The sequence below is a fragment of the Mytilus trossulus genome, chromosome 11, assembly GCF_036588685.1.
Source record: "Mytilus trossulus isolate FHL-02 chromosome 11, PNRI_Mtr1.1.1.hap1, whole genome shotgun sequence".
NCBI lineage: Eukaryota > Metazoa > Mollusca > Bivalvia > Mytilida > Mytilidae > Mytilus > Mytilus trossulus.
This window is the reverse complement of record NC_086383.1, coordinates 51,535,614-51,552,352: the sequence shown is the minus strand read 5'-3', so window position 1 is coordinate 51,552,352 and position 16,739 is coordinate 51,535,614. Positions and strand designations below refer to the sequence as shown.

Genomic DNA, 16,739 nt, shown 5'->3' with positions numbered 1-16,739 from the left:
TAAGGAAGATGGAGAGCAATTAAACAGTCTTCATAATCAGCAATGCAAGATCAACAAAACAGAGATTTTTTTCTTGAGTTCTATTATTGTATACTTTGTTGTGGGATGTCCTTTGTTGAATAGTTATCAAAGCTTATGATTTGATACGTCAGGTGCGTGTTTTGTCTACATAAGACTCACCAGTGACGCTCAGATTGAACTAGATATAAAGCCAAACAAGTACAAGGTGAAGAGCATTGACATGATTAAGCATCTACAAATCCAAAAAAACTGTTTAAATACGGCCAAGGTAATATATGACTGGGATACGACAATCCTAAGTATTTTGAATGATTTATAGATTTGTCAACAGTAAGATTAAAAAAATGATCATATAATTGATATTCAGATCAACATCGAAGTGCCTATTACTGGGCTGGTGATACCCTCTGGGACGAAAAAAGGGATGACATATTATTTTAAAATGATTTAAACTAGAGGCTCTAAAGAGCCTGTGTCGCTCACCTTGGTCTACGTGAATATTAAACAAAGGACGCAGATGGATTCATGACAAAATTGTGTTTTGGTGATGGTGATGTGTTTGTACATCTTACTTTACTGAACATTCTTGCTGCTTACCATTATCTCTATCTATAATGATCTTGGCCCATTAGTTTCAGAGGAGAAGATTTTTGTTAAAGATTACTAAGATTTATGAAAAATGGTTAAAAATTGACTATAAAGGGCAATAACTCCTAAACGAGACAACTGATCATTTCGGTCATGTTGACTTATTTGTAGATCTTACTTTGCCGACATTTATTGCTTTTTACAGTTTATCCCTATCTATAATAATATTCAAGATAATAACAAAAAACAGCAAAAGTTCCTTAAAATTACCAATTCAGGGACAGCAACCCAACAACAGGTTTTTCGATTCATCTGAAAATGTCAGGGCTGATAGATCTTGACATGATAAACAATTTTACTTCATTTCAGATTTGCTTTAACAGTTCAGTGTAAATGCTTTGGTTTTTGAGTAATAAGCCAAAAACTGAATTTTAGCACTATGTTCTATTTTTAGCCGTGGTGGCCATCTTGGTTAGTTGGCCGGGTCACGCCACATATTTTTCAAACTAAATACCCCAATGATGATTGTGGCCAAGTTTGGTTTAATTTGGCCCAGTAGTTTCAGAGGAGAAGATTTTTGTAAAAGATTACTAAGATTTACGAAAATTGGTTAAAAATTGACTATAAAGGCCAATAACTCCTAAAGGGGTCAATTGACCATTTCAGTCATTTGACTTATTTGTAGATCTTACTTTGCTGAACATTATTGCTGTTTACAGTTTATCTCTATCTATAAAAATATTCAAGATAATAACCAAAAACAGCTAAATATCCTTAAAATCACTAATTCAGGGGCACCAACCCAACAACAGGTTGTCCGATTCATCGGAAAATTCAGGGCAGATAGATCTTGACCCTATAATCAATTAACTTCATGTCAGATTTGCTCTAAATGCTTTGGTTTTTGAGTAATAAGCCAAAAACTGCATTTTACCCTATGTTCTTTTTTTAGCTGTTGCGGCCATTTTGGTTAGTTGGCTGGGTCACGCCACACATTTTTTAAACTTGATACCCCAATGATGATTGTGGCTAAGTTTGGTTTAATTTGGCCCAGAAGTTTCAGGAGCCAGGTGAGCTAAAAACAAGCTGGTAGTCCTTGTCTTTATGGGTGCATACAAACAAGATCTAAGGAATACCTGTAAACACGACCTATTTATAACTTGTTCACTTACCACTGGTACCTTGTCCTTATGGGTAGCAACAAACAAGATCTTAGGGATGCCAGCATACACCACCTTACAATAGGTCAGAATTGAGTTTACCCAGTGCAGTAAAAAGACTGAAAAAAAGAATAAAGCTAAAATACAACTAAGATTTAATTTGTAATGCATTTCAATCAATTTATAAACACTTTAATATGAGTGCATGAGCTAATTACGTTATTTATACCATTCTATGAGGTTTTGTAAAAGGGAGACAATCAAAAACCAGAAGTTCAATAATAGAATACAAAAATTATGTTCAAAAAGAAAAACAACAGTATACAAAACATTACACAGAAAACTATAGATTGAAAAACACGAACCCAACCAAAATTCTCTGTACTGAAGGGTTACCTGGAATTAGCACTTAATCTTTTAACTTATTACAAGTAAAAATTTGTTGATATGTTGTATTTTAATGTACAGTACATCTCAATGCTCTGTTTTCTTTTAAAACTGCTTACAATCTTCGTAAATAACTTTAATACAAAAAACATTGTATTCTGACAATTTGAATAATTCTATATGTATAGACAAAAACAAAAAAAAATGTCTTCCTTTTAATTTTTTTTCTTGTGAAGTTTTGTTTTGCACGATGTTGCTTTGGTATTTGGTTTATGATATCGAACATATTTTAGGCTTTAGAAACGGACACCTCTTCACCGAACACTTTACTATGTAGTAGTAATCTCCCAGAACACTGTTTTTCTTGTGCTAATTTGCAACAGTAAAAAGATTGCACAAATATAGTTTTACCAAATTGAAGAATGTCGAGAATTATTTTGATTGAAGAGTTCTGAAGATTCGGTATGAGAGTTATCTCCCTTTATGTATTTGACATAAATAAATGTGATAGTAACGCATAAACCATAAGCATGATAGATGATAAAAGACCTAGGGTCCATGATAAACAAAAAAGAAAATATAGTCAAGGTCATGTTCTAATTTTTTGCTTTTGCTTGTGCATGCTACTCTTAAAAAACTGTAATATATATCGACATAAGATTTTCACTAAATTGTTAGTTGCGATATGTCATAACAGGAAATTATTTCATAGAAAACAATTTACTTTTACTAGGAGTTTTCTATCCTAAAATGTTAGAAATAAGATGTATGGTTATATTTATCTTATAAACAATACATAGTAGAGATCTAAAGTCTTTTGAAATGACTAAGGTTCTTGCTTGGTGACCTTGAAATTGAGGTCAAGGACAAATATGTAAATATAATGCTTTAGATTTTTACCTTTTCTGTAACTTCATTTGAGGCATGTTTAAGATATTGGGTCTTTTTGCATTAAGTAGGAATACACATGTTCTTAAAAAAAAGTCAACCGGAAGTGACCTGTAGTAAACCTAAAGTTGTCTTTTTTGCATTAATTTAATAAAAAAAAGTATTTAAAACCATATTTTTTTGGGAATCAGCGTCAAGTGACCTATATTGTAATACCAGAAGAGATTTTTTTCAAACAGGAAACTGAGGAAATGGCAAATTATCTTTTACTATAATAAAAAGTTTTTGAAACAATAATTTCTTTTGAATCAGTAAAGTAAGCTGTTGTCTGACACCAAAAATGACATTTTAACCAACTTTTTATATTTATATATCAAAATAGGTGTATTTTGAGGTTGAAAGACTTTCAATTGTTCTCTGAACAATTAGTTTTTAATTATCATTATGTTCATTGCCAATTTTTTTAAGCCTGTTCAGTCAAATAGATATTACAATTTTAATTAACATTAATTACCTGCAGGGGTTGGTGTCATGTGCTGCCCTGGAAAACACAGTACATCAGGGACTTCGTCATTTATTCTCTTACTACCATCAAAAACTACTAGAAACAAAGCTCTGTAAGTCATGAATGTCTGGTGTGTTGTATAATAGACATACTGTCCACCAAAGTCCCAGAAGATGAGTCTGCCAACTTTCATTTTATATTTCCCACTTTTAAGAACTTTCTCCATTCTCTTTCTTATTTCTTTTTTGGTCATTTTAGTTGTCATTTTCTTTTTCATTTGCTGTTTTTTAGACTCACTAGAGGGCGTTTGTGGTGATAAAGATTGGGCTGTTTGTGGCTGTGTAGAGGGTTCACTCGAGTCGTGCACAGGCCAAGATGTTGACTTGGTAGCTTGTGACTTCTGAGAAGGATTATCTTCTGCATTTTGACTATCAACATGTTTTGCATCTGGTTCCTGATTTTCTGGTGTTTTTGCTTGTTTACTTTCATCCTCTTCTATGGAGGTCATTAACACCTTATTGTATACAACATCCAAGGCATTATAAGTTGCTGTATGAAAAAAAAATTGGTGTTATTTATTACATACAAATAGATACACTTTGGTAAAGACTTTTCAGTGACATAGTCATTGTATGTAACACTTAGAAACATGTCCATCCTCCCAAATGTGTCCACATGACGTCACTGAACTGTGAAACATTTCTTAACGTAAAAGGGTGCAAAGGTGTGTCATTTGTATGAACACCCAAATATGTCCATTTTTTAATAAACAACCAAACATACCCAATGCCCCAAACGTGTCTATAACAAGCTTAATGTTTTTTTTATTTACTGAAAGATTATTCGTGTCCATATTAAAAATACTTCTGTTATTTGCTTATTACTGTCTCATTAACGTATACCGGTTCTCATTTTACTATTTTATCAAAAAATAGAAATACAGAACTTTCAACCAGGTATTTAAAATGGCCTCTACTACATAATGGATATTGAAGCAGTGTCTTACTGAAATTGTAAACAATCGGTCTGTACTCGCTACTAAAGGAGTAGGCCCGGTAAGACCCCTTTTTGGCCCTAAAATATCGTGTTTTTACAAAGTTGTTAAATTGTTAACTTTTACTTATTTATTGGAAAGAAACATTTTTTTGTTACATGAATATGGGCTGTTATTGATAATACAATGTACATGCATCAGGTACTAGCATCATTTTTTCATGCAAAAATTCTTATATAGATATAGGAAGATGTGGTGTGAGTGCCAATGAGACAACTCCCCATCCAAATAACAATTTAAAAAGTAAACCATTATAGGTTAAAGTACGGCCTTCAACACGGAGCCTTGGCTCACACCAAACAACAAGCTATAAAGGGCCCCAAAATTACTAGTGTAAAACCATTCAAACAGGAAAACCAACGGTCTAATCTATATAAACAAAACGAGAAACGAGAAACACATATATATTACATAAACAAACGACAACTACTGTACATCAGATTCCTGACTTAGGACAGGTGCAAACATTTTCAGCGGGATTAAACATTTTAATGGATCCAAACCTTCTCCCTTTTTCTGAAACAATAGCATAACATCACAACATAGAAAAACATACGATAAAATATCAATTGGCAGACTTAACTCTATCAAAAAACGTATGATTATATCTTCACATTTATGCTAATTTTAAGAAGTTTTTTGTCTAAAATGGAAGTGGCCACACTTGTGTTCATTCTTAATATTTAAATATATGTTGTATTTAATGACAATACATATTATATATAAATGTTGAGAGTGAACACGAATGCAGCTACTTCCATTTAGACAAAAAATCATCTGAAAAGTGACTTTTAATGGTATATTTGATAGAATTTGTTTTCATATTTAAGCTTGAGTTTGAGCGTTTTTAATGACCGAGTCAGTCAAAACCTTTTACAATTACCAATTAAGTGAATAAAAAATGTCAAAAAACTTTCATCTGACATGTCTGATGTACTTTCAATAAAATGGCGAAAATATGCTTTAAAGTATTAATGCATTGCGAAAAACAAGTATTTCAACAAATGAATTTAAGTTAGATATTCCTGTGATATTCCTTTTCATATTGGAAACAAATTTTAATAAGTCTACTGCTGACACTTTGTTGTCAAAGTGTTTCAACTGAGGTACTACACAGGCGTCAAAAGGCGTCATTATGGAGTAAAGGGAGGGGCGTCAGAAGGTGTCACTATGGAGGAAATAACCGTAAAAATTCAGGCCCAATAAAAAATTCCTGGTATAATTATAGAACCTATCTATGGTATTTATTGTTAACGTGATGTAGTTCAAATAATGAATGAAATATGTGTCACTGGATGTTTATGTATCTTGTTCGTGTGTCTTTAGTGATGCTCGAAACCTAAAATTTAAATAAAAGCCTGTAGACCAGTTTGTCTCAGAACTGTTGAAAAAGGGGATTTCAATTCTATAAATTGAAAGCCCGCTGTGCAATAGTCGCAGACAGGAATATGATATAAAAAAAGGGATCATCGGAGTTTAATAATACAAAATTATTCACTCAGTAAACGACTAATTCATCTGTACTAACATTATTTGTATGTTCCCTGATGCAACTGCCGTAAACGTTTTTGACCTCATTGAGGACAATAGATATAGGAAGCATGGTAGGAGTGCTTATGAGACAACTTTCCATCCAAATCACAATTTATAAAAGTAAACCATTGTATGTCAATGTATGGTCTTCAACAGGGATCCTTAGCTCACAACAACTACAAGCTTATAATATAAAATACTAGCTAGTGTAAAACCATTCAAACGATAAAACCAGAGGTTCATATAAAGGTTTCTCGTTTCTGATTTTTTTAACATAGTTTAGACTGTTAGTTTTATCAGAGACATATAATACAATACAATATATGTATTATATGTCTCTGATAAAACTAACAGTCTAAACTATGTTAAAAAAATCAGAAACGAGAAACCTTTATATGAACCACATAAACAAACGTCAACTACTGAACATCAGATTGCTGACTTAGGACAGGTGCAAAAAATTGCAGCAAGTTTAAACGTTTTAATGGTACCATACCTTCACCTTTATCTGAAACAATAGTGTAACATCACAACATAGAAAGACACACTATAAAATATCAGTTTGAAGTGTGATGTATTCACTTCGTAAACGACAAACATGTATTAGCGCTAAAAACATGTAACTTTCTAGCATTAATTAGTGGACACGTTTGGCGAACAACAATTATCAGACACGTTTAAATTTGGGGGATGGACACATTTGGGAGTGTTACATATATAGATATATGCTTAGTAAATCATAATGCAAAGATAATTTAATTTATCAAAAACTACCTTGACCCAAAACTTTAACCTGACGATGGATAGACGAACGAATGGACGCACAGACCAAAAAATATAATGCCCCAAGATGGGGCATAATAAACCAACAGCCAAACTAATGACAAAACAATTAATGCTGAACAGAAATAACATAAAGAAACCAACAGCAATCACTGAATTGCAGACTTGGAACAGGAACATACAGAGATGATGGAGATAAGGTTGACTAGCATACAACTGAAACTTCTGATCACAGCCATTTCTTTACAAAATATAACTTGCCTACCTCAGTTACCTGTAAAACAATACCTTATGCATACTTTAAATGAATACAATGTTCAATCCATATATATATATATGTAAATGTGTATTCCTACCTGGATCAATCATGATCCAACTTCTGGTGTCGATATCAAGTCCACAGCGACCTTCAATGAGGGTAATCCCATCGGTCGCATGTCGCCCTTCTGGAACACTTTCCCCAACTAAAAGCTTGACTAAACTTGATTTCCCTACCGAAAACTGGCCGGTTACCATACAGCGCATGTCAAAAGATTGGTAGCTTCCACTGCCAAGCAACTTGTTCAACATGGCAGATCGGACGGAATCTGTATAAATACAAATTTTCCAATTATTGATGTATAGCTGTGATGTCCAAAAAATCTGTGCCTACACCATATAAATAGTGGCTAAATAGTATTATTCCAGTTAAAAAAAAAATATTCCTAATTTAAGTTAAACCGCTGATTATTAAAGGGAAATAATTTCAATAGGGATTTTTTTGGACAATTTTGATTAACTTTTCAACCATACTGCAGTTTTAAACATAATGGATAACTATTTGATTTAACTCTAGTTTTAATTTAGCTTCAGCAGGCATGCTTGCTAGATGATCAACAAAAAATTGAATAACAATTTATTTTCTGGCAAACTAAGTATTTTTTCATTCAAAGTTTGTATCAAATTTGTTGAGCAGTTTTAGATGTTTTAAGCTCTTTACTGTGGCTTGATTGTAAGTGTTACTCTTCATTTTTTGCCATTCATTCAAAATTCAGTTAAAGTGCAAAGTGATAACATGATAAAATTATGCATACTTTAAAAAAAAATATATTCAATATTTATATACAATGATTATATAACAGAAATATTCACTAACAAAAATGCCTAATGTCAACTAAACTGGAGGCTCTTAAGAGCCTGTGTCGCTCACCTTGGTCTATATGCATATTAAACAAAGGACACAGATGGATTTATGACAAAATTGTCTTTTGGTGATGGTAATATGTTTTTAGATCTTACTTTACTGAGCATTGCCTACAATTTTCTCTATCATTAATAAACTTGGCCCTTTAGACATGTTAGATAGGAAGGATAATATTTTTTTTAAATTTACAAAAATTTACCAAATTAATGAAAATTGTCAAAAATTGACTATAAAGGGCAATAACTCCTTAATGGGACAACTGACCATTTGGTGACATTGACTTATTTGTAGATCTTATTTTGCTGAACATTATTGCTGTTTACAGTTTATCCCTATATATGATTATACAGTATTTAAGATAATAACCAAAATTGGCAAAAATTTCTTTAAAAAATATCAATTGGGGGCAGCAACCCAACAACCAGTTGTCTAATTCATCTGAAAATTTATCGGCAGATATAGATTAAATTGATAAACGATTTAACACAGTGATAAACTCTAAATGCTTTTGTTTTAGATTTATAAGCCAACAGTTTCCCCCTATGTTCTATGTTTAGCCATGGCGGCCATCTTGGTTGGTTGGCTGGGTCACCCCACTTATCTTTTAAACTAGATATCCTAAAAATGATTCTGACTTATTTTGGTTAAATTTGTTCCAGTAGTCTTACAGGTGAAGGTTTTTGTAAAAGATAACAAAAATTTACGAATAATTGGTAAAAAATGACTATAAAGGGCAATTACTCCTTAAGGGTCAACTGATCATTATAATAAAGATAATAACCAAACACAGCAAAATTTTCTTCAAATTACCAATTCAGGGGCAGCATCAAAGCAACCAGTTGTCCGATTCATCTAAAATTTCAGGAGCAGCAACCCAACAACCAGTTGTCCAATCCATCGAAAAATTTCAGGGCAGATAGATCTTGACTTGATAATTTTTTATACCCATATCAGATTTGCTCTAAATGCTTTGGTTCCAGAGTAATAAGCCAAAATCTACATTTTCCCCTTATGTTCTTTTTTTAGCCATGGTGGCCATCATGGTTGGTTGGCAGGGTCACTGGACACATTTTTTAAACAAGATACCCCAATGATGACTGCGGCCAAGTTGGCCACAAATAATAACCAAAAACAGGAAAATGTTCTCAAAATGTTTCAGAGGAGAAGATTTGTGTAAAAGTTAACGCGTAGGACGACGGATGCCGGACGCAAAATGACGGGAAAAGCTCACTTGGCCCTTTGGGCCAGGTGAGCTAATAAATGTGTAAACATGTTACAACTCATCAAATAAGCTGCTGACCAAATATGAAGGTATTCTGTTTTGCAATATTTGAGAGAAAATATCAAGTATCTGCAAACAGTTAGGTTTTTTTTTGGATGAGAGCGTCACTGATGCGTCTTTTGTAGATGAAACGTGCGTCTGGCGCATATACAAAATTTAGTCCTGTTATCTATGATGAGTTTATTTACAACCACTGGGTCGATGCCACTGCTGGTGGAGATTTATTTCCCCGAGGGTATCACTAGCCCAGTAGTTAGCACTTTTTGGTGCTGACATGAATTATCATTGATATGGTTGTATTCATAAATTAACTGTTTACAAAAATTTGAATTCTAGAAACACTAAGGCTTTTCTACCTCAGGCATAGATTACCTTAGCTGTATTTGGAAAAACTTTTAGAAATTTTGGTCCTAAATGCTCGTCAACTCGTACCTTTTTTAGGCTTCTTTTAAACTTTTTTGGATGAGAGCGTCACTGATGAGTCTTTTGTATACAAAATTAAGTCCTGTTATCTATGATGAGTTTGTTTTGTATATATGAACATCCTATTTTTATTCCATTAACTAAGTATATAGTTCACATTTTGCTTATCGTATCTGCGAAATAGACATAACCAAAAAACTAACTTTGACCAATCATGCCAATGAACAATGAAATTGAGGTAAAAATAAAAATAAGGAGATGTGGTATGATTTTCAATGATCATGATGATACAACTATCCACCAGGTTTCAAATACTTTGACATACGAAATAATAGGTAATAGCAAGGCCTTTAATGATGAGAAAAACCCACAACATATATTTGGCCACAAAACTCCCCAACATGAAAAGATTTCATCAACTCTGCCATACAGACATGTATGCCATACAGTCTTTTTAAATACCAAGATGAATTAATGTTTTAAGTACCTGGGAAACAAACACTTACTATGAAAACTTAACATTGACCTATAATGGTTTATTTTTACAAATTGTGACTTGGAAAGAGAGTTGTCTCATTGGCACTCATACCACATCTTCTTATATCTAAACACAAAAACTCAACATTGACCAATTCAACATAAAACTCAGGTCAAGGTAAGGTGAAATCTGCCAGACAGAAATGATCACTTTACAAAAATTATATCCATCATGCACATATAGTTTATTTACTGATTATAGCAGCTGAGATACCGACTAGACAACGGAACATGTACTTTGATCAGTGATCCATGACATGATCATGAATGGATTGTAATCCTTACGTCTCACATTATAGGACTTTTGTCACAGGTTAGAAAAACATAAATGGATTCTATCAATATTATGTCAGACTGTAGTATAAAATGGCTACCCTTTTCTTGGGGAAATAATTCTAGCAAGGTAGAATATTGCCTGCAAGTACGGATACACATGTACTATAGCTTCCAACAGAAGACCATACATGTGATGGTGCTTACTATGTGGTGCATTTCATATATTGGAAAGCTGCTAACACTATATAGCACCATAGTTTGTTATTATCTATTTTATAGTGATAAATCTCATCAATACATTGCAGTTAATTGCATGACGTCGTACAGATACATCATGTACATTGTAAAATGTTGTTATTCTGAAATTCCTAGAGTAATCATCAACATATAATGAAATAAAAATTACCTTCTATCCCTATTCCAGCAGTCACGCCTAATGATTTTTCTGACATGACAGTCTAAAAAACAAGGAATATGCAGTGTCATTATATGTTTGTCTTATCAGGGCCTGTTATAGCTGACTATGCGGTATGGGGTTTGCTCATTGTTGAAGGCTGTACGGTGACCTATAGTTGTTAATGTCTGTGTCATTTTGGTCTCTTGTGGACAGTTGTCTCATTGGCAATCATACCACATCTTCTTTTTTATATTTCTCATGTCACAGACACTAAACTTGTTGAACTATTAAAATTATAAAATATCAACCCCCCAAATATTCTATATGAAACATATTTTTCAGGAAATATGTGGCCCGGAGTAAAAAGAGAGTTATAGTTTAAAGTGTACAGGTGTTTTTTTAATTTGGATCATCCCCTTGTAGACATATACTTGCTTCATGTTGATTTGCAAATGCTGTCCACGCCAAGGGATAAGAAAAGCTCACTAGGCCATATGGGAAAGGTATGCTAAATAAGTAGGCTTAGCATCACTGTTATAACTATATTAACTGCCGAGTTGAGGATCACTGTTTGATTAATACAAGTCACAGAGTATACCTCAAACCTGGTAGCAAATTCTATCACACTTTCATGAGGGGGGATAGGACCTTTATCGGGACTCCGGGATCGGTAATTGTAAGCTCGGGATTCCGGGATTGACCCTTTCGGGATCCGGGAATCCTTTTTTTCGGATTTCGGGACGTCGGAATTTACTTTATTAAAATTCGGGACCTCGGGATTCCGTTTTAGTAAGTCCGGGAATCCGGGATCAGGACCCCTCCTATCCCCCCTCTTTCATGATTGTACTAGGATTTTGTAGAAAACTGCATTGTACTTTAAGCTTGGCTTACTTAAAATTTTACAATCGCTTATTGAGTTTACCTGAAGATGTGGAGCTATGTAAAATTATACCTGAGGAAGTAATATTAGTTATCTTGGTGTAATCAGGGGTGTACAAAATGTTCAACGGTGTACAATTCCAAACACCCCTGAATACACCAAGATAACGAATTTATTTCTTATTAACAATTCCTATACTGCAATCCTCGGTAGAAGCCACTACTCTCCTCGGAATAGGCCGAGTTGAGACGAATGAAACAATTCCTTAATTCATTTCTAAACCGGGATGTGAAATTGACAAATGCTTATGGAAATTCAATGAAGATGTTGCTGCGTATTGTCAAATACTTTATTGGTGGGAAATTCTTAAAAAAATGTTTTTTTTTGTTTTTTTTTTATTTAAATTTTATCTTCAAATATATTTCGTTTTGATTTTTTATATTTTTGATTTAATTTTTTTTTTACATTTAATTTTTTTTTCTTTATTTTGCAAATTTTTGATTTTTTCTCCGATATTTTGGCAAATTTTTATTTATCCCCAGGTGAACAAGGATGGGGTGTTATTTACACTGTGGTAATTAACCAATCAGATTGCAGTATTTTAGCTGCATAAGAAAAACAAAAATTATGTATGCCAAGTTAAAAGTGCAGTAAAGTTATCTTCATTTTTATTCATTCTAATGCAAAATTAACAAAGCATTTTATTTAACACTTTAGCCCCTAATCCCGCCTGTAGGCGTGATGGCGACAACCATTCTTTGATGGCCCGTATGACCCTCCATACTATTTTTGGACTGCCCAAGCTGAACTGTCATGATAGCAGGAACTTCAACCAAGCAATTCATGGTCCATTATAAACTCTCCTAAGATGTTTGTTCTTGAAAATATGGCACTTTGAAAGCCGTTTAAGAGTTCAAAATCGGAAAAACATGAAAACTAGCCAAAATCAAGAGGGGTGGGCATCTTTTGATGACCACTACGTAACTGGGAGTGAGTATAGGTATAAACTACTATCATAAATGCATGCATAGATGGTTCAGGAACACAACAAGGTATAATATGGCCAATAGGAATCTAGTCTGTAAAATCTAGGTCACCGTTTTGCCAAAAATCAGTAAAAACGGACATTTAGGCAGACCTTAATTGACAATAATAATTCCCCAACAAGACACTTAAGTCCCACAAACTCCCAGTTAGCATGAATGAACTGATGTTACTATAGGTATTAGCCTAATGACAAAGAAACACAGTGTTGTCAATGTTCACCTCTCAAGGTCGTTTTAAAATCGAAAAATAGACGGAAAGTTACCATGTTTTAGTGGGGGTGGGTGTAAATCCATGAGAAAATATTCCACCTCTTACCCCACCCCCACCTATGCTATCCGCCCCAAATTCCAATATATAGTTTAATAGATGAGCACCAGTTACAGCATCAAGAGTCTGCTAATTTGCATATAATTTGCATATGATTGCAAATTTTCGAAAATGCCTGATTTTCCAGAAATCTCTTGGGGGCGAATGAGTTAAGACATACTTTTAGTGTTAAAGTCTCATAAACAGAAATTTTCAAAACTTGTTTACTCTCCTGGGGTATCCTGGTTTAGTGTCATTTATTTTTTTAGCTTTATATCTCTTTACATTTTGTAAATTAATATGTATCCGATTTATTCTAAGTGTAAGCATATGTAATTCAAAAGTATGTGTACCTGTAAGTATTCCATCACTTCTTTATACTGTCCCCTTGCTCTTGATGCTGCTAGATCGTATGGAGTCTCACCCTGAAATACAGACAAATCTTTATATTGCTTTCATCTGTTAATTACAAATAAAACTTGTGTCACAGCTATCATACAATTAGTAAGACAAGTAGTAGCTGAGTGGTGTTTAATTTTATTTTTGCGGATGCTAAACATATTATTTTCAATTAGAAAATATAACTCATGCAACAACTTTCTGATTATTTTTCCATTTTTTCTGTTCCTTTAAGACGGCTTTTAACTTTTTTTTAAAGCATATAAAATAATGCTCCAACTTACGTCATTTGGTTTTTCTATTTTTTTTTGGAAGTGTTTTTCTAATTGGTAAATGCATCATTATGTCTACATGAGGGTCGTAAGGATTGGGATGTCTTTTTAACTATCTTTTTTTTTTTATATTTTAACAAATCATTCTTAAGTTGTTTTTTTTATACTTAAGCACCCCATTATTTTATATTCTTTATAAGTTTGAACCCCATTATTTTCTTTTCATTATCTGTTTGCCCATTTCTCTCTATTCTCAATGTTTTTTCCTTCCCTCAAAATTTTCTTTTCTGTATACCACATTCACACCCTCCTATGTGTGTTTATTGTTATTTTACAGCATTTTGTAGTTTTGAGTGTTATCACTGATATCGTATAAGTTATATGTAAATATACTAGATTTAAATAAATAAATGATTTGGAAAATATGTTGAAGGTATAAAAAGTCATGAGAATTCCGAATGCAATAAGGTTCTATCCGGGCACTCTGGTTCTAAACATTGGTTCCATCTGGGTTGTTTGGTTCTGAAACTTGGTAAAAGTTGGTTCTATCCGGGTCTTTGGTTCGAAACCATGGTAACTGGTTCAACATCCGGGTTGTTTGGTTATTGCAACCCGACTTCTTGGTTCCATTTGGGTTCTAATCTAGATTATTTTAATGTCCCCGTTGAACTTGGAATAGATAACCACAAGTATCCGAATAAAAAGATAAAGTAGGTCAAAGACGCTAAAATTGTTTTATAACATTAAACTTTTCAGGATCGACGGTAAAAGAAGCTGTAAGGTATTTATATTCTCATTCTAATAATTTTGATTAGGAATCTAGATAAAAATAAAGCATCGTTTAGATTTTAAAAATAAAACGAAATATACATTATATCGAACATCCTTTTATTTAATTCAGTCATTCTGTTTTTATTTATTTCCCTTTACTCATTCCTTATTTCCGTTAATATTTCTAAAAGTTTTAAAACAACAAAATTAGGACCTGTCGTCCAACGATATATGCATCTAGCCACGACCAGTTGACGACTTGCATATATATTTTATTGCACATTTAAAGTTCGAATGAATTTTATTTTAAAGCTGCTTTGTAATAATGTCAGATTTGATAGAAATACGTGTGAAGTATATGTAACAAATTGATTTGTTCAAAACTGAATGTTAAAAGACATATAAAAAGAAAGTGATGATCAATTTAAGTTTAGCTTTATCTAATTGAAAAATAGGGTATAAAATATTACAACAAGAGGCTGTCACAACGACAGCAAACCGGATTTATAAGCATTTATTTGTGTCCTGGCAATATCACAAGAACCATTACTGATGATTGGTGAAAGTGAAAATTGTCAATATCAAATTTGACCTCTATTTTGTCATCAGTATCAACATATAAAAATTTGAAAAGCTTAGATTGAATGGTTTGTGAGTAAATGCAACAACGTGAATGGAAACACCATTTTACGATCTTTCAAGAACCATAACTCCTGAACGGTAAAAGTCAAAATCGTCATTATTGAACTTGACCTCTATTTTGTCATCAGTATCAACATATAAAAATTTGAAAAGCTTAGATTGAATGGTTTGTGAGTAAATGCAACAACGTGAATGGAAACACCATTTTACGATCTTTCAAGAACCATAACTCCTGAACGGTAAAAGTCAAAATCGTCATTATTGAACTTGACATTTATTTTGTCATCAGTAACAACAAATAAAAATTTGCAAAGCTTAGATTGAATGGTTTGTGAGTAAATGCAACAACGTGAATGGAAACACCATTTTACGATCTTTCAAGAACCATAACTCCTGAACGGTAAAAGTCCAAATCGTCATTATTGAACTTGACATTTATTTTGTCATCAGTAACAACATATTAAAATTTGAAAAGCTTTGGTTGAATGCATATGGTTCATGAGAAAATGCATGGACACGACTGGAAACACCATTTTTCAATCTTTCAAGAACCATAACTCCTGAACGGTAAAAGTCAAAATCGTCATTATTGAACTTGACCTCCATTTTGTCACCAGTAACAACATATTAAAATTTGGGAAGCTTTGGTTGAATGGTTCATGAGAAAATGCACGGACACGACTGGAAACGCCATTTTTCAATCTTTCAAGAACCATAACTCCTGAACGGTAAAAGTCAAAATGGCCATTATTGAACTTGTCCTTCATTTAGTTGTCAGTAACAACATATTAAAATTTTAAAAGCTTTGGTTGAACGGTTCTTGAGTTAATGCACGGACAACATTTGATTGCCGCCCGCCCGACCGACCGCCCGCCCACCCGCCCTGCCGCCCGCCGAGCATTCCCAATTTAATAACCGACATTTTTGTCACAAAAATCCGGTTAAAAATGTATATATGTACAATAAATTTGTCAAATTTAAAACTACTTGTGAAATTAAGGCATGCATATAATCATTATAGGCCCAAAATAATCAAATCAAAATTAAGGTTGAATATTTTTATAATAAAATTGTGTGTGTGTTAATGACACTTGCTAGTGGGATGAGTAGCACCAGAACAATAGTCAGAACTTCTGTGTTGGTACCATAGTAAAGGGACATACAGAGTTACTCTAGTCCGTTCGTCCTGAACGTAAAAAAAAAAGTGAAACTGTGAGCTACTGCTCACTGATGATACCCCTGCCGCAAGTGGATACTATTAATAGTGTGAAAATATGCAAGTGTTCGGTAAACAGGAAGTTGTTGAGTGATGAATCTGAAAACGCATCACACTGAATAGCTGACTTATATAAATCCTGAAAACAAATTTTAGAAATCCTTGTATTGTAGTTTCTGAGAAAAATGT

General features: G+C 33.2%; 1 protein-coding gene across 1 annotated transcript in view; it reads right to left on the bottom strand.

Annotated features, from left to right (window-relative positions):
• Positions 1 to 16,739, bottom strand: part of LOC134690144 (uncharacterized) — a 63,412-nt gene that overhangs the window by 33,643 nt on the left and 13,030 nt on the right. Inside the window, exons 5-9 of the mRNA XM_063550121.1 lie at positions 13,604 to 13,675; positions 11,027 to 11,078; positions 7,276 to 7,506; positions 3,559 to 4,098; positions 1,782 to 1,888 (exon numbers count right to left, since the gene is read on the bottom strand). Coding sequence (XP_063406191.1) covers positions 1,782 to 1,888; positions 3,559 to 4,098; positions 7,276 to 7,506; positions 11,027 to 11,078; positions 13,604 to 13,675 — 1,002 coding nt within the window. The remainder of the gene's footprint in view (positions 1 to 1,781; positions 1,889 to 3,558; positions 4,099 to 7,275; positions 7,507 to 11,026; positions 11,079 to 13,603; positions 13,676 to 16,739) is intronic.